The 26,761-nt window shown below is 33.9% G+C and overlaps 1 protein-coding gene across 1 annotated transcript; it reads left to right on the top strand.

The window, feature by feature from the left end:
• The first annotated feature begins 939 nt into the window (after positions 1-939).
• Positions 940-26,735, top strand: LOC123563567 (LIM domain-binding protein 3-like). Its single transcript, XM_045356424.2, has 9 exons — positions 940-1,039; positions 1,178-1,297; positions 16,681-16,829; positions 17,822-17,912; positions 18,491-18,899; positions 19,764-19,847; positions 22,458-22,547; positions 23,566-24,238; positions 25,679-26,735. Exons 2-9 carry the CDS (start codon positions 1,193-1,195, stop codon positions 25,947-25,949), a joined length of 1,872 nt encoding a protein of 623 aa, XP_045212359.2. The 5' UTR covers positions 940-1,039; positions 1,178-1,192; the 3' UTR covers positions 25,950-26,735.
• The last annotated feature ends 26 nt before the right edge of the window (positions 26,736-26,761 follow it).

Below are 26,761 nucleotides of genomic sequence, written 5' to 3'. Positions count from 1 at the left end.
CCGAACAGTGACTTATTGTTGAATGCGAAAATTGCAATGTAATTTTATCTGATAATTTGCAAATTTGATATTTTGCGGACTTAGGTATTATTTAGTTGTGTTTTTGCGTCATTTGACAGATTGAATTATAAAATGATTTCATACTTTTAATTGGGAAGCACAAGAAAAAGTGGATTAGTATTATTGACAATGAAAATAAAGTAAAAATAAAGTCTAATGTTTAATGTATGCAAGGGTGTTGTAAGTTGTAGTATGTATCTCTAAAACTGACAAGGACAGTCTACCAAGGTTAAAAATGAAGCACAAGAACAGTTGAATATTGTTTGTATAAAAATTCAAACTAGTCACAAAGGCTTAAAAGAGACCATGAATTTAAAAAATATTAATATTCTTTCAAAAATAGATGTCACATTGGCAATTTGTAACATATTATTACATCAAGTTATATCTTGTTATTTTCTTCCAGAATGTTTTACGTTCTCTGACACATGTAAATATTTTGTACCTACATAAATTGCATTGCCATGAAAAATGGAAAACACGTTGAACACAACTACCTGTAGAGAAACTTGTATATACCTGTACATATGTTTTCTACCGGCCTTCAGCTCGCAGTGCCTGCTAACTCACTCCGACAAGTAATTGCACAAAACAAAAATAAAGTACTTGTTTTATGTTTACGTGTTCGCTGTGCCAAATGTTTGGTTTATAAATTCACAATAGATACGTGGCGTTTTTGTCCGTCCGTGTCTTTGATTCTCACAATGAAATAAAAATGAACAACTTAAAACATTTGAAGTTGTTCCTTTTTATTTCATTTTTAAGCATTAGAGATATGTTATGTACCTGATTTGTAGACTTTTTACTTTGATATTTTGCGCACGCTTAAATGATATTTATCTCTTAAATGCATTATCTGCAGTAAAACTCTGACTTGAGCTGGTTCCCACTATCTTTTAAGCCATTATATACACTGTTTCTTTTACCTTCACCACATGACTATCATTATGAAAGTTCTATATTGTCTGTGATTCTACCTGTAAGTATATTCGCATTGATTCACACAGAGATGTATTTGTTGTACTGAGTATTCTCTTCTACAACGCTCTGCTCTCCGCCTCGTTTCGAACGCTTGTCTCGTTCCGGCTGATATAGTGTTACATTTTTATATTTGTAGGATGGCATAATAAGAATGTCCCTTGTGCAGGTGCGATTAGCCCGGGACTGCATGCAGACCCCTTGGGGGTTCCGGCTGCAAGGAGGAAAGGATTTAAACCAGCAACTGACGGTTCAACGTGTGAGTATTGCTTTTATTTCACCTGGTACATGAGCTGGCGGGGCTCTCGTGCCATATATAGTCAGCTGTCTAGTATCAATGGAAGCAAGCGCGGGTTTGTTGTTCACTTGTCGGTAGTAATTCTAATAAATGTAAACTTCTTATACTGTACCTCTGTTTTTCACATTACTTCCGTGTATAATCGAGTTTTCTGTGCTCTCGAGAGCTTTGTGCAGGGTTAGTGTCAAGGTGCTTTGGATTTCGAGTCTGGAGTAAATTTTTCGTGCCGGTAGGTGTACTTTTAACTCATTGGTTTCAATTTGATTTTTGGGCACGGATTCAGGAATTTAAATATGCCATGAATAGATTGTATTTCTGGATCTACTTCTGGTCTAGATGTTTAAACGTGATAAATACCGTCGACAAACCATGAACGCAGGTATTTCATGTATTTATCTATCTAATAATAGAATCGACGAGATTATACCATTCACTCGTGCCGTTTATTTATTTTTGTAACATGAGGCACGATAAAACGTCTCGTATGCGGGGCTAAAGCATAATTTGGGTCTGGAACTAATTATCTCACATTAAAGATCGCACTTATAGCCAAAGGTTATCGATGATAATTAATCTTGCAGAGCTGTTAGTTCTCTCCCGCTTTTTACTTTTAACTTATTTTTTCTTTTTATTATTTAATTAAAATTCTATGGATGTAAATATATCCTTTACTGCAATATTGATTACAATTTCTACTTTTTATTTATATATATATATATATATATATAATGTTCTATTTTAATATTATTTCTTATACTGGACTAGCAATATTTTTCAAAGTATTTTGCCCAACAAGGCACGGTGTATACAACTTTAAACCGTATTTCTGAGAGTTCCGGAAAGTTAAATGGATAATGTGTTAATTGTAAACAGGTGTATTTCAGATGAAGTAATGTATGATTGTTTATGTGGTTTACAGAGGTGCTCTATCATGTATACGATCCATATTTTATGCATAAACCAAGGCGTTGTTGGTGCTAAAAATACCTCATATACTGGATTAAAGACATTGTGCTGACAACTTAATGAATTTTGTTGTTATCAGTTTTTAAAGAAGCAACTTAGAGCTAGCGCTCCACATTGATGATTTCAATCAATTCACTTCCTGTCATCAGTGTTTAAGACTGAAAAAAGCATCTTTCAAAATCATCATGAAAGTGGTACAGCACAATGTGAAATATCCTAAAGCATGTCTGTAACACATCATAAACCGTTGATAGTATTTTCAAGAGGTGTTTTAATATCATTTAAAGACATTTTAAGAATGGTTTATGAACATGATAAGCATGTACATTTAATTATAGAATAACTTTTTATTCGTGCCGGACGCCGGATGGTTTTTCTTCATATCTTAGACTATACTTTTAATAACACGTTCTGCATTTATTCTTTTTTTTCTGAAATGACCAACGTTCTTTTTTTTCAAAACATCAAAAAAAGTCTTGAGCCATGCCCGGCTTTATTAAACCTACTTCTCTCCTCAAAAATCGACTCTTTCCCTTTGAAAGATCAGAAAGTGTCTGCATCAGATCTATATTTTTAAAGGAGGTAAGCAAAATGATAATAGTTGAATTTGCTCTTCAAATAAAGTTATTTTAATTCTGCTCAAGCTTTTATCAAATATATAGAATGCAAAATTAAAATATTATTTAAATGATCCTTTTAACATCTAATATTTGCAACTGTATCGAATTAAAGGTCTTGAAAGCTTTATACTTTGACACTCTATAACCAGTGTTTATAAAATCAAATTTATAGGTGGAATTAAAAACCTAGGTCAAATGTGTACGCGATAAAAATGGCTAATACAAATTTAAAGGTGGTTAATCAGATGACGATCAAATAATGGCCCAACCGATATAATATATATAATATTATAGCCAAAATTGATTAGAAATGCAAGTGTGTAAAATATTATTACCTGTCTTTACCTATCTTGGTTGCGCAACCAGGATAGATTGGGGATATATGAATTCCGAAGCTACACGCTATTTTAAAACTTGCCTTTTCATTCATATGCTCGAAATGTCCCAGTATCTATTAAATGCATATGTAAAATTAGAAATCATATTGAAATGAAAAGTAATAGTTCACTTTTTATAATACTTTCATATTCAGGGGAGTAATTACAAAATCTCATGAAAAGTAATAAAACATATTTCCCATAGGGAACTCGCTCTATGAAATTGGTTCTTTTGCTCCTTAAATAAATATCTTACAGAATATACTGATAAATGAAAAATGTCAAAAGATGTTGCTCAAATGTGATTGGCCACCTTTAACGCAGATAATATCACATAACATGATCAAATGGAATGTTAAGAAAACATCTAAAGTTCATTCATAGGTAGATTATTTCTGATTTTCTGGACTTTATAATCAACGCCTTTGTAATGATTAACCTATCTTACTTTTCATAAGAAATTCGTTTTAAAACATCATTGTGTACTATTGTATACTTGCCGAAATATTTCAAAGCAATTAAATGAATTCACCTGTTATTTTGGAATTTATTGTACACGCAAAAACATTCCATCACACTTTCAAAGGTAGAAGATTGACTCGCGTTTAGATAACCAAGTAACTGAGACTGGAAGCAAAAGCTCACAGGCACAGATAAGCTACATACTCTAGAACTAACTGTTGATTTTCTTTGATTATTTCTTTACTTTTTGATCTTTTTATCTGAGTTGGTGATAGAATGTCAGTTTCAATTTCTTTTATTCAAGACCACAAATCCAATCAGTAAAACATTTTACCCAGATATTTTGATACAAATAGCTAGGCCTAAAAAAAAAAATCTTTGTTTCCGGTAACATGCTCAAAAAAATTAGGGTAGGTAGGTCGGAAAATTTTTTTTTTTTGGATTTTTTTTTATTAAGGGAGACTTTTCGGAAATTATTTTTTTGTCAAAAAATGATTACAAATAAGGGGGTTATGCCTTTAGAGCATCAGTAAGTTGATTTCTAACATCACTGGCCATGTTTAAAGCAAAAAAAAAGTGCAGTTTTGCATCTTTTTGTTAAAAAGTTGAAAAAAATATTCTCCAAGGCCATAAAAACATTTAGGGTCGGGCCAAAAATTTAGGGTAGGTCGGGATACCGGAAACAAACAATTTTTTTTTTACGCCTAAGCATGTATAATATACAACATTGAATGGTCCTTATACATAAGCATTTAGATTCAGATCTATTTGGTCTATAATGTTGCATAATACACCAACAACTACACATCTTGAAGACATATGGCATTATGTACAATTGGTAGATTATGTCAGACAGATATTTAATTTGCATCATAAGTCAGGTTATATTAATACAGATATATCATATTGTCAGTTACAATAACAGGTAAACATAATATATACAAGTATATCTTTGTTTCAAATCGTTTGCTGCGTAAGAAAACGTGTATGATTTTTTTTAGAGAAACAGCAGTTTTTGATATGAATTTATACAGGTTAGAAATGAATAAATGTTTCCGCTACTACATTCTGTATAAGGATGGCAATGTATAACATTTTTTCATCAGCATTTCAAGACTTTCACTTCTTGCGAGACCACCTTTGTCTTGAAGGTCTGTCTATATGCAGTTGAAAAATACCAAACAATATGGGGTTGCCCATTATGCAATAACGTTATGATCGTGTGACTGAGACATGTGACAAAAGCGCTAATATTGCGTACGTAGACATCAGGAAATGCATTTTTAAACAAGCAGTTTAGACACAAACTTGGAAGTATATAAAGATGCTTAAAATAATACACAGATGTTCCTCTTTAGACTAGACTAGTCACTAGACTGATGATAAAGATTTTTCTCGTTTTCTTTTTAATTCATTCCATAGAGACAAAAGCCAATGTTCTAGAGGAATGTTGTTTAAATTATATGATTAGACCATCTTAGCTCACTTCATTGGATCAATAAAATATCATAGCGGTTCTAATCTCATTCAAATAAAACTGTGGACGACGGAGGCACATCCGGCGAATTACTTCCATCATACCTGCGTACTTACGTATTTGCTAAGAAATTAAGTGATTGTCTACATTGAACTTACCTGAATTCCAATGCTTCATCCTGTGAATTTCAAATCGTGATTCATAAAAGAGTAGCTATTTATATCGAGGTGATCATTTTCCACCTGAAATATTTTAGATGCTCTACATCTTATAGTGATACACCGAGACGTTAATTGACGTGCTATTTTCAATTAAAAGATAAGGAAAGTAATGGATCGTTCAAGCCGGGTTATGCTTCTGGGAGTTCAGTGATCAATAATCGTGCATTCATGCTTCATATTTATTTGCACATACATATATATGATAATGATAGTTGCCTAATGCAAAACAAATGCATGTCACGCTGATCAACAAATGAAGTAACACTTTAGTAAACTGAGCTTAATAAACTTGATCGCATTCAATATTCACACTTCGACACAGTGCTATACTTTGTTGAAACGAACTGACTGTTTAGTAAAGAATGCATGATCTAACCAAAAACACGCAATAAATTTAATATATGAATAAATTAATAACACAGATATAAGCTTGCATCACTTCTACATGTGTCTCAAATATGAACTGGACCTTTTTGGGGCTATATTAGAGAAATTATTCATCTTATATTATAAAAAAAAATACGTAAAATGAATAAACGCTAATGCAAGGTGAAACGAATGATACAGCAACATGAATTACAATACATGTATACAGTTGTAAGAAAATATTGCGGATTTTGTTTTCCTGAATATTTCACCTGAAAATCTGTAACGTCCTTCGAATGAGACTTTAAATAGTAATTTCCCTGTGTTTAGTAATAGAGTTCCGTACAAAGAGGTCTGAATTGGTCTAATGAGTGGTACCATTTACTATGAAATTGGTTATTATGTCTTAATTTCGAGGTGGGTGGGGGGAGGGGGCGTACCTTTTACTATGAAATTGGTTATTATGTCTTAATATCGAGCGGGCGGCGTACCTTTTACTATGAATTTTTTTATTTTGTCTGAATTTCGAGGTGGGGGGGTGGGGGAGGGCGCGTACCCTTAACTATGAAATTGGTTATTATGTCCTAATATCGAGGGGGTGGCGTACCTTTTACTATGAAATTGGTTATCTTGTCTTAATTTCGAGGGGGGGTTGGGGGAGGGGGCGTACCCTTTACTATGAAATTGGTTATTATGTCTTAATATCGAGGGGGTGGTTAATGTTGGGTTATCTTTTAGGGAGGGCAGGGGAGCTGGTCATCAGTTTCCCATTATAATCACTACAGTATCTCAATTTTTTTAAACTTTACCATAAATATGATTTATCACATGTTTGACGTCGTGGGAATGAAAAAGGTCATTACATAAACTTGATTCTAACATGACTGGATTTGATTTCCAGTTAAACAAAGAAGGAAATCAAGCTCTGTATATTCTGCGATAAACAACGGTTGACGCGCGGACCGGTAAGAGAGCATTATGACGTCAATTATGACGTCAAATTGCCGCATGACGTCCGATACATTACTCCTTGGGTAAATGAAGTCCAGCATAATATTTATTAAAATATGTCAATGAGCATGTTAGAATGAAAACGGTCAAGGCCTTCTTGTGATTTATCGTCTAATTTACTACGGTTCATCGTTTAGATCCTACGCATCTGAACTCTGAACCGTGGTAAACTAGACGATAAACCACTCGAAGGTCTTGATTATTTGTTAATTGCACTACTGTAATAAAGTTTTGACGTTGACGTCGTTTTAAATAATTGGAGACGTTGTTCGAATTGACTTGGTCTGTAATAGGTAAAGAAAAAAGAACGTTTGATGCTTCAGTAGGAAAAGTTTACATGTGATAAAATGAATATTGCATTTGTGTCTTTCCGCAATAAATTGTTTAAACGAGATAAAATTCTCGTCAGAGCCTTGCATTTTATTACTTTATTTAACTCGTTTAATAAATTCAGTATGAAAACACATTCATGTAATACCTCTATTTGCAATATTCAGGTAAAACAGTTTAGCATTTTAGTTATATATATCAACAACATGTAAGAGTAACACATTGCTAACAGTCGGCTTCAAGTGTGTGCATATATGTGTTACGAACATTACATATTCTGTTTATAAAACAATTGATCTCACTTCCCTGAGCAAACAATATATAATCTAGCTATTTTCTAGATGCCTTTATGCATTACCTGTATCGTAACATCAATAGATTTACCTACAGATAAGTCCCAGCTCTGTAACCACTGTTCTTTCTCAGCCGATCCTATCTCCACACATAATACCTGAAATATGCATTGCTTAATTGCTTGTAAGCATAATTACAGCCTACCCAGCGATTATGGTTAACACTGATAAAAGAAAAGTATATTTAAATATTGTTGGCTATTTGGAAAAATTTATAATTCTTTAGTATTATACTGTAAATAAGACAAAACAGAATTAAAATTTACGAAATCATAAATTTGCAATGAAATATTGAAAACTGATAAGATGTTTTATAAGCCTGACTAAATGAGTATGCATTCCACGAGTATTTTATTAGATTTTGATGTAACATACACATATGTGCCAGAAAGGTATTCACAGAGACATCATAAGTGGTTAAGACTTGCAAGAAGGTAATGTCTCTTGCTCGAGCAAATATATTCACAAAATACAACATCAATAAAGTGCTTATTTTGGATTTAAGATTAATTTTTCATCTTGTCAATACATGAACTGTTTTTAGCTAAAAGGATAACTTTTTTAAAGGGATTACTAGTATGCCATTGTTTTGACTTACTTGGTTTATGCGCTGTACTTGATAGAAAAGAAGGAAATTAGTAAACTTTCACGATTATAACGCTTTTTATATGTGACACCGGTGGAATTACTTTGGTTGCTTATCTATAGTTAGTTTAGACCTTCACCATGTAGCAAGGCATGTAGGAACAGCTTTTGGCGAACAGACTTACCCTGTAGCAAATGTTTTGGTACTAAATGTCATTTGTCGTCATCTCTTCTGTTAAAGAATATCTAAGTTGCCGGGTAATCATGGTTGAGATACATATTTTCTTTAACTGATCGCTACTCCATTATCAACACGAATTTCCAGAATAAGGTAAAGCCAAAAAATCCAAGTTTTAAATTCAACTTTCAGGTGTTTGAAATCAGCTTCTGAATAGATTTATCAGGGGTGGAAACATTATGATGGCAGTTTATTGTATTGATAATCTGCATTTATTACTGCTAAGTGTTCATTTCAAGCAATATCAAGTTACACTTCTAATATACTGACATACATAAATTCACGTCAAGCGTGGTGGCTTTAAGAATGGCAGTAATTCTGTGAATGTTTGCCTTCAAAAAAAATTGATAACGGTTACTAGCTAGTCTGTTCTTTATTGAAACAAACAATGAAAATATTGGTCAATTCTCCGAATTTATTAATATATATGTAAGAGTTTGTTATAGCCACAGACGATTTTAGCTTCTAATCAGGGTTGAACTTGTATCGGTACAAGTAAGGACTCTCAACCACTCGCATAACAGAACATCAGTATGGATTATTCCTTTCTGAGAAGCAGGCATCCGAAATTAAAATGATGGATTTCTTTCTTTTACTTTCATTAGAATAATAAGAGATATGTTTGCAGATTTCATGTATATATATTGTTCTGCAATTATTCAATGGTATATAGTGGAAAAGCATTAGCTGAGCGGTAATTTATCAAATTGATTGATAGACCATACGATTCTGCTTTCATAAAACAGCTGTTTGCAATCACATGCTATTTTATTTGTGTTATATACCTTTGTTATGTAAGTGTTTATAAACTTCTAAATAGTTATGACTATTACAGTGCAGGATGTTTCACGAGAACGCTTTGAAACACTCGAGATTTCAAATTGCAAGGTGTAAACCTACCGATTTTATCTAGGAATTTTTTCGGCGACGCCGTCTAAATCCGTTTTCGGACCAGAAAGAAAATGCCCCTGTACATGTTATACCCTGCCCCTAGGTATTCTATAAGAATCATGGTCATGAAGGGAAAAATATACTAACCCGTTTCAATCGCACATTTTATACCTAAAACACGCAGTTCGGTGAATGTGTACTATGGATATCAAACAAGTGGTAATTTATCTTTCATTCATCATTTCGAGTTTTATTGTAAAAATGTGTTGTTGTTTTTTCGGCAACGCCGTCTAAATTCGTTTTCGTTACCTATGCCACGTGACTTCAGTTTGCAAATCAAACTGCTTGATAACGCATTATAGATAATTTATCAAAATGGAAGATTTATGCAACACTCTGCCTGATTGGACAAGAGTGTCAATTTTTTTCACTCTGTTGATTGTGCTACGCTGAGTGAAATGTAGACAAAGCGTTTATCCTAAACGACGCTGTTTACAGTTTTAAAGCTAACTTTGGCTCAGTATATTTAGCAAGAATATTGATATATCTCAAAATGATAAGTAAGTTTAATAAATATGATAAAAACCTGTTCAAATACCAATATATATCAAATTAAAGAAAGAGCTGAATACGGTCTGCGTATCACATGAATAAGGGTGTGATAAGAGTCTTTTATGTAGAGAAGTGCTTTTTAAAAGATTTTCCTTGTTACAATTGTCGTCTGTATATGAAAAGGTTTCTTGCTTTTGTGACTTATTCAGATTGCATATTAAAATGAGTACTTGTTTGCTTTGATATATTTGTTATAAATTATTTAACTGATTTATTATATATGAATATTTTTCTTTAGTATGGTATGCAAATATTGAACTCAGTTGAAATCTGTTTCATTATATATATGCTATATAATGACTGAATCTCATTACACTGAAATGAAGGTACGCTGCATACAGTTTATCTATGTGATATGACTACGGTCAACCTTTGCTTATGAAACAGAAATATTGAATTAATTACAATTGTATGTTTTGCTTGATCTTCACTTTTTTATAGGTGTGACGTCATTGTCCAAAGATTCATGAATAGCGAATATGCATTTGTTAAAGCGGGATCAGTTGGCCTATTTTAGAAATAAATAAAAATAATAAATAAAAAAATCCTTTAATTGATTTTTTCTCATGTATTCTAATCAAACTTGATTTGTAGCATCTTTATTAGGCCCGCAGTCAACTTTGTTCAGCTGGGACATTTGACCCCTTTTAGGGGCTGCTAGAGCTAAAACTAGAAATGCCTTTATACAGCGTGTCATGAACAGCTTGGTGGATCTTTGTCATACTTGGTCTGGAGCATCATTATAAGATCCTCTTCCAGATTTATTTATTTATATAGGAACTTGGGCCCTATTAGGGACCACTATAGCTAAAAGTAGATATGCCTTTCTTCGCATTAACCACTAAAATGTAATGGATTTTTATCAAACTCGATGTGTAACAATATCGTACGCTCCTGCTATTTTGTTACAAATGGGGATAGGGACCAATTTAGCTAAAAATATAAACACGTTTAATGACCTCTTCTCATGAACCGCTTCATGAATCTTCATCAAACTACTGCTGTAATTATTCGTCTAAGGATAAACGAAACAAAATTGCAACCCTACGAAACCTTTGCGAAAAATTAAAAGAGAACCATTTAAATTGTTAAAGTGCGGTGTTTAGTTTTGCAATTTGAAAAATGTTAGATGAAAGATGAATATTAGATGAAAAAATCATAAACTTCTTTCCTTATTACAATTCGCCGACCATCATTTTTAAAGATATTTCTTGTTTATCAGTATCAAAGGAAAAAGTTTTCGTTTCGCGTAAAGTACATCAAATAGCAAATTGTCTCTGTTGAAAACAAGTTAAGTAGAAGATGCCATAATGAATATATGTTGAACTTTCTTGCATTTGCAAGGTCACTATAGATACTTTATAAGCTCGTTAAAGATTCAGAAAATAAATTTCTAGATTCAAGTAAACATTGTGGCTTTATTGATAACGATAACTGCTACCAGTATTTACTTTTGCAGTGATACAATGAGGTCAAGACCTTTTTGCAACTGAATCATTGGCCTTTTTTGAAGACTTACTTTCTTTTCCTTTTTCAAATTAACGTCTTTTGATGTTTGTTGCGATCGTGTGAACAAGTTCTGGCCAACTTTTTTGCATTCGGATGATTGTCATAAAAAAAGTTGATATGAGGTCAGGTATAAGACGAGTTTTACTAGATTGGAAATTCAGACCTTGATTAACTTCATATGATATGAGGCTCTGTCTATCAAGTATCTGACCGTTGCAAAAGCGTCTTTTGAGATCTACTTGAGCGGTATTGTTTGTAGTTTCAGATATATTCTTTCAGCTTTCATTAAAAAGAAAAAATATTCAAATACCATTGCTTTTCCAAAGTCATCTATGAAAGCGGCCAATATTTTCTCACCATTGACTACTTGCAAATACCACAGGTGAAAGATGTATTGTACCCCTAAAATACTGAAATGTATTACTTGACAAGCAGGGTGTATCATTTTCCTATCAAGCTTTTGTTATGGTATTTATGCACATAGAAAATCTCTTCTCCTGTTCTGCTTTTGTTCACTTCTTATAGACTAATTTATTTGGTACCTACATAGCCTGTCGTGTATTGTTGATCATCTAATTAAACAGCTAAATTCAAAACTTCAACTTACAGTATATGCAAAATTGGGCAAAACTCACGTAAGGCCTAGTTTATACAAAGTAATGAAAAGTCTAACTTTTGCTGCTCTTTTTGTGAACTGATAATCAGAAATTCAGACATCAAGGTTTCACTGATATTATATTAGTATTATATGCCGTTTTTGTTGTCAGTGACTTTGTTTAGTTTAATTTAAATGTTTTTGTTGTTGGTCGCTTACACTTTTTTCTCAGATCTCAAAACTGTTTATTTCCATATATTTAAGTGCCAGAACATTTCCGTTTCCTTGGCTCAAACCTGTTCACGCTACAAGATTGATCGCGTTTTAATCATTGTCTGGCAGTTTGTCTAACGATATAGAGATAGGCCCTAAAATTTTCAATGATAGAATTACATTAAATAAAGTCTAGAAATTAATTTCCAAGTCCTTGAAATAACCAAAAATGATTTCACAAATGTGAAGTTTATGATACTTTTGTTAATATCAATAACAGAAGTTTTAATTTTTAATTTAAAGTTGTGATCCACAAAGAATGACAACTCTTGCCTTGGGCTAGTACTTATAAGTAGAGATCTATTAGTTTACTTCCCTTGCAATTACACAATTGAGTGGAAAATGAAAACTGTTTAAGACACAATATCATACTTTTTTGCACAACAAAATCATTAAGGATTTATTCATTTGTGTTTGATTTACCCCTCAAGACATGGTTCCTATGATTCTGTCAACTTACATATGGTAAAAAATTAACTTTTAACAAGCCAATAATAAAACGAAGTACCAGTAGGTAAATAATAGTGCAGATAATACAGTTTTGCTTGTATCAAAATGTCACAATAGATCCACTTTTGTAATACAGAACACCTGGTAGGATTAGTAAAGGTGCAATTATATTGATCTCTATTTCCTATGCCTAAACGATACACAGATTCTGGCGGGTATTTCAATATTTGCATACTTTGGAATAGGGACCTCTGCGGCCGAGTGTTTAAGGTCGCAGACTTCTTATTACTTGCTCCTCCCTCACTGATGTGGGTTCGAGCCTCACTCAGGGAGTTGAATTCTTAATGTGAAGAAGCCATCCAGCTGACTTACGGAAGGACGGTGGTTCTACCCAGCCCAGGTGCCCATCCGTAAAGAAATAATATATAAATGCGTCGGTGCGACGTTAAACACCGCAACAAAAACAATATTTAAAATTGACGGGAATACAGAACAATGTATTTTAGCCACGACCGTTCCAAGGCGGTGTCCCACTGTGTTCCTTTATTTGTTCGTTTTGTCCTCGTGTGTTGGCTGTGTGTGTATGTGTGTGTGTGTGTGTGTGTATTTGTGATGTACACGTCTGCGTGCTGTTGGTTTCGTTTTGGGGAGGCTGCGTTTTTGGTACGTGGCATTCCCTGTTTGATATTTGTCTTTGTATTTTTGGCTACGAATCAATCCGGTCCTCTGTTTTTTTCCCGTCCTCTGTCCTCTGGTTTTAACCACGAATCATTTTCGTCGTCCTGTTTGTCTATTAGTATTAGCCGTGTACAGATTCGTATATACACAACTATGGTGTTACGGTTTGAGGAGGACTGCGTGGTGTTTGATTTCATATCACAGCTTTGACGAAATTAGTTTTGTTTTGTTGCATTGATCAACAGCTGTAGTGTTTTGTTAATTTTTATAACTGACGATTTGAAAATGCAGTGGCAGTATTTAAAGCTTTCGTTAGCTTAATAAAATCTGTAAAAAGATTGAAACATACAATACACTGGCTGTGAAAGGCATTTCTCATACAGTTGCTTCAGATTCAATCGAATTCATTCACTATATATATTCAAAAACAAAATGACAGGACAAAATCCAACACGAAAAGCCACATCCAAGGAAAGCAGAACAAAATTGCAACCTTGGGAAAGAACAAAAGTCACTTGACTTTCACAGTTATTTGGATGAGAAAACCAGGAAAACATTTATAAACACACTGAATGTCTAAAACAATCATCTTCAAAAGACATACAACAATTTAGGGCAGAATGTATGAGTAAAAACGAACGCTATCATTAACAGTGTAAACCTATGCCAAGAATAAACAACCACCACTTGCAGATTAGCAGGTAGATGCTATATTTATATTGCGAATAGTTAAGATGTGATACGATTTTGTGATATTATAATATAATCGGTTGTGTGTGAGTGACCTTCCGTGTGATTTACTCTTTCCTGGGGACCATTTCCTTTTGGATTATGGCTAATGTAGTTCTGACAACTCGTCGGTCTAGTGCACCGGTAACAATTCATGTACGTACACGTAGCACTGCTTTAAATGTTGTTTTTGAACATTGAATATTTTCTTGATATCACGCTTGTTACGCTTTTACTATTAGAAGGAAATTGATTTTTCCTATATACTAGTAGAATGGTATTTTAAAGTCACGCATAAAACGGGAACATTTTGTCCTTTGGAATCTTCTTCTACTCTATAATGATGTCAGAGTTGGCATAATTCCGCGAGAATATTAGTAAATGCCAAAGCATATTAACATTACGTATATTCAGCATGGATGTTTTTAGATTTATACTTTGTTAAAGACTGGAAATAGATTTGCAACAAATACATTTTATCTTTTGCAACAATTTGTCTTTTTTATAATTAGTTATATATATGTTATGGGGATATTGAAAGAATTTCTCTTAATTGCATGAGCTAACGAAATGTATTTATTTGCCAACAACATTTTATCTAAAAATAAGTTTCCACAGGTGTTGTTCTACCAATTACAACATCAAAGCACACCTTTACATATATACACTCAAAGAATGTATATAACAAGTATTTCACCTCTAATTGTGATTTATTCGTGCAATAAAACGTGTTCCTTGTGAGTCTGTAATTTATCAATTTTATGATGCTTCTTAAGAGAATCCTTCGGGCAGCTGTATTTGAAAATTAGTTAATTCAATATTTTTTCAAAGAAACTGCTTTTATTATCAGATGTATCAAAGACCATTTCCGCTTTCTCTTTTAAGCATGCGTTTGCATAGATTTCTGCTACATATGCTGTATACACAAACGATTTTTTTGATGCAAGAAAAAAGGAAACAATATGGGTGATAATTAGGCGTTTATAAATTGTATATTTAGTTACATATAGCTATGACAATAATTTTATTCCACACATTTCTACATCAGATGTATGCTCAAGTTTTGATACACTTAAAATTATCAGTTACTAATGTATTAAGGAACTGGATTCTTACAATTGATAACGCATTAAGCACTATGAGTAATATAAGCCAAGTGGAAAATAGCCATTTCTAGACTGAGCGCGATGGGTGCAAAGAGTTTGTCCCTCAAACTTTTAAAACGTCGGTTAAATACTTAAAACAATTTCGTATGTATATTAAACGAGACAGAGGCCCTGTTTTCTTGTTATGCCAGGAATATTCACTTCGTTAACATGGCGATTTACAATAGTTTCTCATTTAGATAGTTTTAATTTATTTCAAAAGTTGTCTAAATGAGTGTATATTATAATAAAAATAAAACGAAGATAAATATCTAAAATGGAAAGCCACGTTCCAAAAAGGCAGCCTCCCCAAACCGCATTACACACACAGTCAAACACAAAGCAAACACACGAGGAAAAAAAGGAACAGATAAAGGAACACAATGGGTCACCGCCTTGGAGCGGTCAGTGGCAAAACACGACTGGGCAGGTTAAAGCCGTTTATGGTGCACCTAACTTCACTTTTACTCTCACCATGTTCCAAAGTCAGAGGACAGTGTAAATACAATTTATCGCCGCCAGGTGAATCCCTAACACACAAAATGGCTAAAACCAAAATATTCACAAGATTGTATACTATATTTCAGGTGTTATGATAGGTATGATTTGTTTGTTGATGCTGGTGTTTACAACTTCGTGTCCCATTGCACAAACATATTTTTGTCAGGGGATAACAAGGTGGAATTTATCTTTAAAAGTGTGCAAATTGTATATTTCGAAATGATAGCAGTAATTGAAGGCCCTGATATTTAGAATGAATTACCTGAAAATTATTCACACCTGTTCTGACACTTTCTGATTTTCATGTCGATACAACGCAATTTCAAAACTCAAATTCCTATGCAAAATGCATTTTACAGACGTTCTGCGTATAATTATACACGGAAAAGGCACACATATTCTGGATAATTCTCTAAGCACTGTCAGATTGCCAAAGAGAATGATAAACACGAATTACCAAGGTAACAAACAACTCTATTATTAACGTTCAGCAATTACAAGTAGGGGAAGATCATTATGTTCAATCAAGGTTATTAATCAGAAGAAAAAAGTTTAACAAAATCGGGAAAGTATTAACGTAATGCTTCCAAACGTAGAAATTACGTTGACGCCGATTGTATGGTTAATATAATCTTACAATAGAATGATAAAATCTGCCCACTTATAAATTAATCCAAACTGCTGAAAATAAAATAAATTAAAAATATCCGCTAACATTTTTTATCCTAGCCATCTGTGTACATGATACAAAGTAATAAATGCAATACGTGCGGTCGGGTTGATACACTTATTACATAACTTTTAACCATTGCCACTACATGAACATTCTTACATATCAAACCATTTTTAAAAATGCATTTGTCTGCTGTCTTTCATAATGATATTGTCTAACATGAACTTCTGGCCACTACATTAACAAATTATCTTAACTTACCATTTGTTTTTGTACTGACAGGTGTTCGCCAATACTCCATCGGAACGTGAGCTGCACCGTGGTGACGTCATTGTTGCCATCAACGGACGCGATACAAGCAACCTTACTCACAAGCAAGCGCAGGATGCTATCAGTGGAGGCGGTGGACAAATAGAGTTTCTCGTTCAAAGGTTAGACATTTATCTAAAGACATATCTGTCATCCATGTTCTTATAATGATTGGTAGTAAACCATGCCAAAACTACAAAACTAGAAAAAAAATGTTTGGACAAATTGTCCCTGCTACTTTTGTAAAATAAAAAGTTTGTTCTGTCCTACTCATCCGCGAGTCGCAATAATGGCGGCAGCTATTCACTATCGCCATCAATGGCACTTGTAAATATAGTAGGAAGTAGAAAAAGGAAACATTTTCTTACAATACATGTACATACTTATTAAACTCGGAAATGTTTCATCCTGGCTACCGAAAACAAATTGTCCTTGCATGTTGAAAAAGCGAGTGTGTTATTTTTGGATCAACGCGCAGATGAAAACACGTTTTCATTGATGATACGGGAAAGAGCAAGTGTCAATAAATGTAGTCGTTTATTAAATTTTATTTATTTGAAATTAGCTTCACATTCATGGTTATTGTACACTATTACATACATGCATAGTACTTCTTTGGCTATTCTTTAGAAAACATAAGAAGTTTCTACAGTTGTTTTCACGATGTATCCTTAGTTTATGTCGAATCGATACATATAAACAACAGTCTCAGATACAAATACCTTCTTATTTCTTACAATGAACTGACTGATTTTATCCGATGATGCAATAGTACAATTGACGAATATGATCAAATTACCTTTTATTAATCAATTATCTATATGTATGTATGTTTAACTTACATGTTTTAAGCTGAATACAGATCAATTATCAATCACTACGGTTTATCTGAAGTATTTATGGACTGTTCTTAGTTAACATGCGACCAATGCTTTTGGTCTGTTTTCACTTGAACCAGTGGAAATTGAACATCGGAAGCTGAATCTGAAAACGGTCTTTAACTTATTTTATTGCTATGCACTTATATAAACTTAGAATAACAATAAATTAATAATAAATTAAAATAAAGTAATAAGTTTTAATAAACTATTTTTATTTCGGCTATTTTTGACAGACCCTTTGGAAATATCAACATCAAACCACTGACGCCAGCAGCTGATACCCGGGCACCAAGTCTACCACAGTCACCTACAAGAGCCCCACAGGTACGTTCATTTACTTGCAACACCTTCACATTAATATTATAATGGAGAATAAACAGTTCAATTTCAACAAAGAATTTTATATGAAGGCCACAATAAAGTTTAATGGTATCAGGTTTTACTTTATCAACGAATTCTGTAAGAACTTGGTTTAAAACTGTATTATTCCTTAACATATTAGACACAAATATATCGACTACAATTACTAAATCTGTAGTCCTTTGCTTTCGTCTAAGCAAGGTCGCTGATTAATGATAAAAAGTCGTATTGACTCGTAGGTGGAGCAAGGAATACATATATTGATCTCCATAATGACGTAATATTGTGACGTCATAACAAGATGTTGTCGTACTAAACAAGACTAAAAAGATGGGGAAAATGACCAACCTCTGTTATTGTTTATGAGTCAATGAGTTGTTGGATTTAATAATAAATTAATTGTTGCTTTTTAGGTTCGGTTAAAAATGAAAATTTACCGACCTGGCAAAAGTGAGATCAACCCCGTGAGCATCTTCCCAGATCGATAAATCCTGATATCAATAAGTGTGTCACATGATTAAGAGGATTTTGAACCATTTCAGATAACTATTCCAATTCAAAGAAAACACGGTCCCCAATCTCCGACACGTACTATCCCCATCTCGCCACATAAACCATCTCCTCCTAAACCTCCAGCAAAACCAGTACAAAATACAGAGCAAAATAGAGATATGTCGGCCGGATTTATGCCAAAGAAGGTCACTCTCAACAAATTTGGAGGAGGTGGTCCAGACTTCGGTTCGGCTTACGGCGGTGCCGCGGCACCTCACAGGCAGCCACAAACTCAGTACAGGCCTGTAGCCGCACCAGTATCGCCTCATCCGGCTAGAGACCAGTATGACTATGGGGGTCAGCAGCAACAGCAACATAGCTACCAGCAGCAACAACAGAGCTTCCAGAGTCAGACACAGTTCTCGGCTCCACAGAGCCCTCAGCAGCAGCAAACAACAGGTATTGTTCAAAGTTGCTTGCTTTTTGTTCTTTTGTTTCAAGTTAATGTTTGACTTTATAAGCATGGTATTTACTGCCCATTTAATTCATAGAATAAAACACCACCATACCCTTTTATGTAGATGACTGTTATGTATAGTCTGATTTTAGTAATAATTACTATACTTCTGAGAATATAGATACCTTTTTACAGTGTGGTTTTGCATTTTTATACCTTTTAAGCGTTACATTTATTTTCAAATCAATTTATTGTTGCATCCATTTCATAATTATCATTCTAAAAATAATATTGAAGCATTGTAATTAAAAACATCATTTTATATCGGTAATTTATGAAATTAAAACGTCTATAAGATATTGTTACTAATGACATTTTTTGCCATTTCTTCTTCCTCCACACTTCAGCTGTAATATTTAAAAAAACAATAAGTGGATGTTTCGTCTCGATTAAGGCAACCTCGGTAAGATCTATTGAGTATAATGAATTTTTAGCAGCTAGGTGTGGTTCTATCTTTTGTGAAAGGAAGTACGTACATTTTAAGAACTTGGTTATGATTGATGGAAGGAAGGCAACTTATACAAATTGAAGAAAGTTTGAAGCTATTTAGGATAGCTTAGTTGAGAAATTTTCAACCCATTCATGTCTTTTATATATAGAAATTACTTGGGACGTCCGTCAGGGCGGGTTTTGTAGATCTACTTGTGATTAGGAATGAAATAAGGATCCTTTGATTTTCAGAAATATACTCTGGTAGCGGGTTAACCCACCCGCAGAAATGGTCAAAAGCATTAACTCATCAAAATCAGAAGTTTTAATTCTTAAGCCATTTGTTAATTCTGTAAATTATTTTCTTCGATTTAAAGAGGAGAGGGGTGTGGAGGAAGAAGAATATGGAGGTGTTAATGAAAGGAGGAGACACTTTATGAAGGGGGCGCCACAAGCACCGAGTAAGTACTCCAGCACAAAACACCGTCTTTCACTATCCCAACTTTCAATATATCTAAGTCGTCTTTCACTGCTAGGACAAACTTCGATTATCTTTATTTGGTTTTCATTTTTCTTTAAGAAAAAATGAAATTTATTTCGCTTCTTTATTTCCCAAACTTCACCATTCATCGCTTTGTCGTTTTTAACTAAGTATTCTGCTATTGCTACTGCTGCTGCTACTGCTTAACTTTACTCGATTAATCATGTTGATAGCTTCGGATTTGTTTGAAACGTTCTTTTCAACTATTTCTTCTTCATGTTCATACGGTAACAAGTCATGTTAATCAAGTTTGTTAATGATTTATAAAGTAACCAGTTTCCTCCTTGTTCTGTATGTATTTTGAATACCATTCTCCATTTGTATAAACTACAACGCGTATTTGAAAATATGTTGTTGTTTTTTTCTTTTAGCTCTTATCTTTTGAATGTTATATTATTTTGAACAGACAATAAAATGGTGTTCATAGTTCATCACAATATGTAAAATATTGTAGTACTGAAAACAAAAAGGATTCGAAATAATTATATCTAAATACATGTTTGTTCACATTCCTGGATATTCGAACTTCGTTTAGTTTTTTTCTTTCTTTTTGTTGGAAATTATCAATCTAACTAACATGAAATATGTATTTTAACACGACCCGATTGTTTTCTTTTTAAACAAAGACGACTGAGAATTTGTGTCAGTATGCAACAATTCACTGTCTCAGTTATTACGTAAATCACACATAGCATCAAACGTTCTAGTGGCGCGCTGGAAAAGAAATCCACACAAAACAGGCAAATGTTAGTTTGATGTTGTAAATAGGGTGGCCAACCTACGTGACTTTTGGATATCGTACACACGGAGAAAATGTCCCGATTCAAGTAATTTACTTGGCGGATTTTCATAAGATAATGAGTGTCGAAAATAGCAAATCGTGATATTTCCTCCACACGTAACTGTTTGCAATCACCTCTTAGTACTTTTGAAACACTTCACCCAACTGAGAGTGTACGTTATCTACACAGTTAGCCCACGAAAATTGTTTGGGCGAAGTGTTTGAGAAAAGCACGGAGAACTGATGACATACAAACGTTAGGAGGAAAGTAATCATTCTGCTGTCTTCGACGCATTTTATTTTATGAAAATACTGAAGTAATAAGGAAAATATAGACAATATGTTACATGAACTGAGAAGCTTTCTACGTGTGTACGGTATCCGAAAGTCACGTGGGTTGGCCACCCTGACCAAGAATGTACAAAATAATCATTGAAAACGTGTTAGAATTGAATTAATTTATCTCCAAGAGTGATATTTGCTCTTGAATTAGATCATTGTGATTTAGATGCCTATCATCATATTACTCAGGCTGCGCCCTGGTGATATAATTCCTTCGCATCTAAATTGTAAACAATGGTTTTATTCAACGACAAGTCACTGTTAGGGAAATTTCATTTCTTAATTAGCTACCGCACAGATGTGACATATATTATATGTACACTTGTGGAATTTAGATCCCGTCGATGCATTCAAAATATATGAAGCTATTCATCAATCTATGTTTAATATTAAATATTAAAGTAAAGCTACAATGTATGGTGATAGGGTCTAGACTATCTATATACATTATACACACTTTCAAGACATTTACGTCGGTTGTTGTTTGTAGAAAGATGCTTACAACTCATTTACCTCTTTATCATGAAATGTTAGCAATGTGACTTTAATTCCATAAATAGAATACCAGACAGAACTTTATTTTGAGTTGCCAAAATTACCTAGACCAAAAGGTAACAAATGAATGCAGACCACCGGATGTTTCATTTTTGACCACAGTCCTTATGTTTTTAACGTCGACCGCATATTTGAGTTCCCAATATCGACCATAACCTCGATTTTTTATTACCGACAACACCTTGTGCTCCTTGACATTTGTTAAGGCACCTTTGTATTGTCATATTTTGTTTCTAATTCCTGGAACACTTAAATCACCCATGTATATTCAGAATTAACAGTATCAATTACCGGTACTAGTATCTGGGGAAAGTATGATAACTTCGCCACTAAACATACTCTAATGAAAATCTAAAAATCTAATAATGATGATTCCAGGATAAGTTATTATGATAATGTGTTTACTTTGACAAACGATTTCTTGCATCTGTTTGAATTTTTTTCTTTTTTTTTTAAATTTCTTCTTGTAAAAATTTAAAGACAAAGAAATCGGGTACAGTTGACTTTGATGTGAAACAACTGAAAATATAACATTAACATTGTATTAATACAATTTTCATTGATGAAACTTTGACACGCATCTTTGTAAAGTATTTTTCATCTTTAGTTTAACGTAGCGTATCATTTTCTCTTAAAATGCCCCGATACTTTACCAACTAATTGGTCTACGATATTATTAAGTGTTTACGACCAACCAAAATGATTCAGCAGGAAACTTCCAATATTTAGGTAGTTTATATTCACATTACCATTATAGTCTTGTTCAGCTGTACTCTTTGTAAATGTATCAACATTAGAATATCCTAGCATTTTATAAATGAATGTTTTGACACCATTTCATTCGTTTGTTAGATGCCCTGGGTTCCGATGAAGATGATTATCCCACCGCTCCTGTTTGGGAACGAAGAAAATTATTTGGCAAACAAAGGGCCCCACCCCAAGGTGATTTAGAAATGCTTGGATGTTGATCACATTATATACGCTAGCTAACCAAATCAGCCGCACCATGAGAAAACCAACATAGTGCATTTGAGACCAGCATGGATCCAGACCAGCCTGCGCATCCGCGCAGTCTGGTCAGGATCCATGCTGTTCGCTATCAAAACCTATTGCAATTAGAGAAACCGTAAGCGAACAGCATGGATCCTGACCAGACTGCGCGGAGGCGCAGGCTGGTCTGGATCCATGCTGGTCGCAAATGCAATATGTTGGTTTTCTCATGGTGCGGCTCAAATGTTTAGAAACTTAAACGTTTGAATATGGAATTTCATGCCTCTTCTTTGTAGGTTAACTTTGCAGTGTTCTAGCTAAACGCCCTTTTTAGAAAACTACGGGTTTCAACTAGAGTTGTATGTAATTGAAGTACAATTATATACATGTAGTTATAAAGACTGTATCAACATAACACTATTTCGTAGACTATTCCTTACCTTTCCTATATATGTTAGCCTCATATACAGTTAGCTTTCCTAACCCCGAGTGCATTCAATTTACTTTATATTTTGTTTTATAACTCTGTCGTTATTTATCACTATACTCTCACTTTTGTCTTTTCTACAAGAGCAATAATACTAATACGCTGTTATTTCTAATTAAAAAAGATAATTAAATACTGTGACAGTTAATTGTACCATATATTGAGACCTTTTTCACCTCCCCGCATATGCTTAATTTGCAATAAAAGAGTTGTTTTAACTTTTTAATTTACAGTAATTGTATATTTTGATAAGTTCTTCTTGCCTTAAATGTTACAAAGTCAAAATGTTCGATAGCTTATAAATGATTTTTATTAGAAGATACTAAATGTCAGTTTGTCTGATTAAATTATAAATGCAATTGCTTTGATCGTTATAACTATCGTTGTTTTATGCTGTTAATATTTGTTACAACCCCTCCTGTAGATAGTCTTTTAAAGTTATCCAAACCACTCATGCTTGTTTTCCTTCTTTCCTTTCTTCAGCCATCCAGAGATCCCGTAAACCCGCACCTAGTTTCGGTCGTGCACGGGCTCAAGGTGACAGCTCATACACGAGTTTTGGGGTCGATTACACAAAACCACAACTTCAGTCACAACCTAAACCCACTTCCTCTAGACCAAGGCCACCTGCAGTCAACGCAAGACGTGATGAGGATGACCTAGACGGGCAACCATGGAGCAATACTCTGCGTGCCGAAAGCAAGATGTTGAAGCCATGGGAACGAGAAGCATTAGAAGCGGAGAGATATCAAAGTGCAACAGCAGATCAGCCATATCGTCCCTACATGCATACTCAACCACAACCTCCTACAGCTCCGAAACCAAAAATAGTACAAATATCTGCACAGTCAACTGTTCGTCAGTCACAGGATCAGCATTCACCGTCAGCTGCCTATAGGTCTGTGTCTCCCACTGTTCCACCGAAACCGTATAGGTCCCAAGCTCCTCCCCCTGAGACTTTCCCCTATCAATCGCCGTCATTTCAACACTTGTCACCTAATGTTGCCCAAAATGATGTTTCAGGTGGTCCCGGATACGGTGCAGCTCCTCCAAATGTTGTCCATTTGCAGTACAACTCTCCCATTGGCATGTACTCAAATGCGAATGTAATGGATACATATATTGGTCAAACTAAAGGCCGGGCTCTGTCGCCGTCGTAAGTGCTGTTTGCATGGCATATTTAAAACTTTGTTTGCTTGCTATTTCCGTTTACTGTGTTCAAAGCATAGCTTGATATCAATATTTTCTAGGCAAAATGATTTCTCTATGGTCTTCTAAGCGCAGTCAACTGTATTGTATTCTAGTTTAATATTTGGAAAAAAGTAAAGAACGAAAATCTTAAAATTACTACTGATTTTAAAAAAAAGATATTAATTTCGCTCGAGTTTGTGATCTACAGTTGAAGCTGATCGTAGCGTGTCATTTTGCCAATTTTCGAATATTTTGTGTTCTTCGTAGCAATTTCATCTTATGAAATCATAAAAATATTCGTCTTTACCATGCATAGGTGCACTTGTTCGAAATATATATCATTTTAAACAGTATGATACTTTAATATCCTGTGGCTAAGAAGACTGTGTGGTCGTAAAGCGCCCAGTGAGTTGTGTTTTACATGTTTAGTTGTTTCATGTTATACTTGTATCTATGTCATCAAGTAATAGGATATATGCTGAACTATAAAAGCGAAAAAGCAGTTTGCAAATAATACAAGGCATGTCATAATGTCAGACTGTTCATTTCTGTAAGTTTTTCAAAATGTATTCCTTTTGTAAGTGTCATTTTGTTTTTCATCCTCTCATCTCATCCGGCGAAGTTTAGTTATTATTAGCACTGCATCGAACATGAAATTTCGTTTTGTTTGCCATGTTTGTGTGTAAATACATGAAAACATATATATGCATAGTGATGTTACAATTAATGGTAAAATGTTGTGTAACTGCATTACACTAGTTGCAGATTCTGTAAAAATTGTCATTGTTTAAGTTAGAATAGTGTTTTTGCATGTTTCAAATACTGTTTTTATTTTGTTTAGATATTTTCGTTTTAAGTGATGTTAACGCATTGTTATTAGTATTTTGTTGCCTGCTTAGATATTGTACTCGAACCCGGCCTGGTGATATACGACATGTTAAGGCACCCATAGTAGAACAGTCCAGTACCCACTTCTTATTTATCCCCCAGATAAACTGTCTCGTGTGCATAAATTTCGGTTATTATCTATACACCATTACATTTACCATGTATGTACACTTGGTAATGAGCTTTTCTAAGAATTCTTTATCAGTATTATATTGTATTGTATAATGTTTTACTCTGAACACTTCATATTGAAGAGTGAACGTGAAACAATTCTTAGTGTTTCTTTGTTTATATGCACTTAAAATACTTTCGCTCTCAACACTCGCAAGTGTTATTATTTAGTTAGATATCTTTTTCAGTTTATTGACTAAAGTTTTGTTTATTTTTCAAAATAATTATGATCAAAATGATCGATTTCCATGGAATTAATCGGTTCCGCTAACATTTAATATGTTTTAATTTACAATATATATCGATTATGAGTAAAAATATCTTTTTTTATATTTCGATCAATTAGCCAACCGAAGAAGCCTGCAGTACCGGGTGAACGGGACTGGAACGACTCGTACGTTTACCAGATGGTTCATTCGTCAGAGAAGACAACTAGCTCTAATTACCAAGAAGGTACTGGACAACCTCCTAAAGGTGAAACAGTCACTACATCAAGGGTGACACATGAAACTAAATTCCCCGGCCAGGAACCACAGAGGCGAGTAACCGAGACCGTACAGAGAAGCGGGATACCAGATTATAAATTCGATAGCGCAATCGGTCTGTCCGATTTCTAGAACTATCCGAATTAATAGATAGATAGTTAACAGTTATAGCTTTCTAATAACATTGTTTGCAAATGAGTCATGCGAATGTTATGTATTTTCGAATTCTAAGGAATTGTAAAATTTATTCGTAATATATTACGAGCCGGACTTGTGCAATATAAATATGATGAGAAGATTGAAGTAATCATGTAACGCCCATTATTCATGCGCTTGTTGTGTTCTGAGGGCTTTAAGAAAGATCATTAGTGGTCATGTGCACGAAACTTGCGTGATTCGATTTCCTTAAATATTCATGTATGATAGCAAAATATTTTTCGAATATTTTGTATCTTTAAGGAAATTCGTTCCGTATATTTACAACTGTCCTTAAATAGAACTTACAAAAACAACGAGTGCCTTTTTTCACTGGAATTTTGTTGATTGTAATTTCTAAAATGAAATTAGGTGATATTTGAATCACAAATCCCGTTTGATCTGTTTTGTTTTATTTTCAATAGTTTATTCTGTTGCTAATTTATATGAAAACTCTGTGCACAGTGTAATATACCATGTTATTTAGAAACAGTGAAACGATTTTAGTTTGGTTGTTAACTTATCCTCTGTAAGTAATTGTCATTAAATATTGCTTTTTAGGGACTGTTTTACACGTATAATGTTAGAATGAGTGTATTTATATATTCCATTTGTGCCAAAGCATCTAGATTGCAAGTTGTTTGTTTTGTTTAATGGACGAAAGGGATACCCATATTTAAGAGCGGCCGTCTGTGCAAGGACAATAAACGTCTGTGATCGTAACTTTTGTTTGCACTTGTTTTTTTCAC

Source organism: Mercenaria mercenaria, chromosome 2, assembly GCF_021730395.1.
Source record: "Mercenaria mercenaria strain notata chromosome 2, MADL_Memer_1, whole genome shotgun sequence".
Lineage (NCBI taxonomy): Eukaryota > Metazoa > Mollusca > Bivalvia > Venerida > Veneridae > Mercenaria > Mercenaria mercenaria.
The sequence above is the reverse complement of the archived record's forward strand: the minus strand, read 5'-3'. Positions and strand labels throughout refer to the sequence as shown.

Excerpts from the sequence above, each read along its gene's own strand:
- LOC123563567 (XM_045356424.2), top strand. The coding sequence starts at position 1,193 with ATGTCCCTTGTGCAGGTGCGATTAGCCCGGGACTGCATGCAGACCCCT. Across the intron at positions 16,830-17,821 it reads ATAGAGTTTCTCGTTCAAAG|ACCCTTTGGAAATATCAACA; the intron begins GTTAGACATTTA and ends TATTTTTGACAG. Across the intron at positions 24,239-25,678 it reads GGCCGGGCTCTGTCGCCGTC|CCAACCGAAGAAGCCTGCAG; the intron begins GTAAGTGCTGTT and ends TCGATCAATTAG.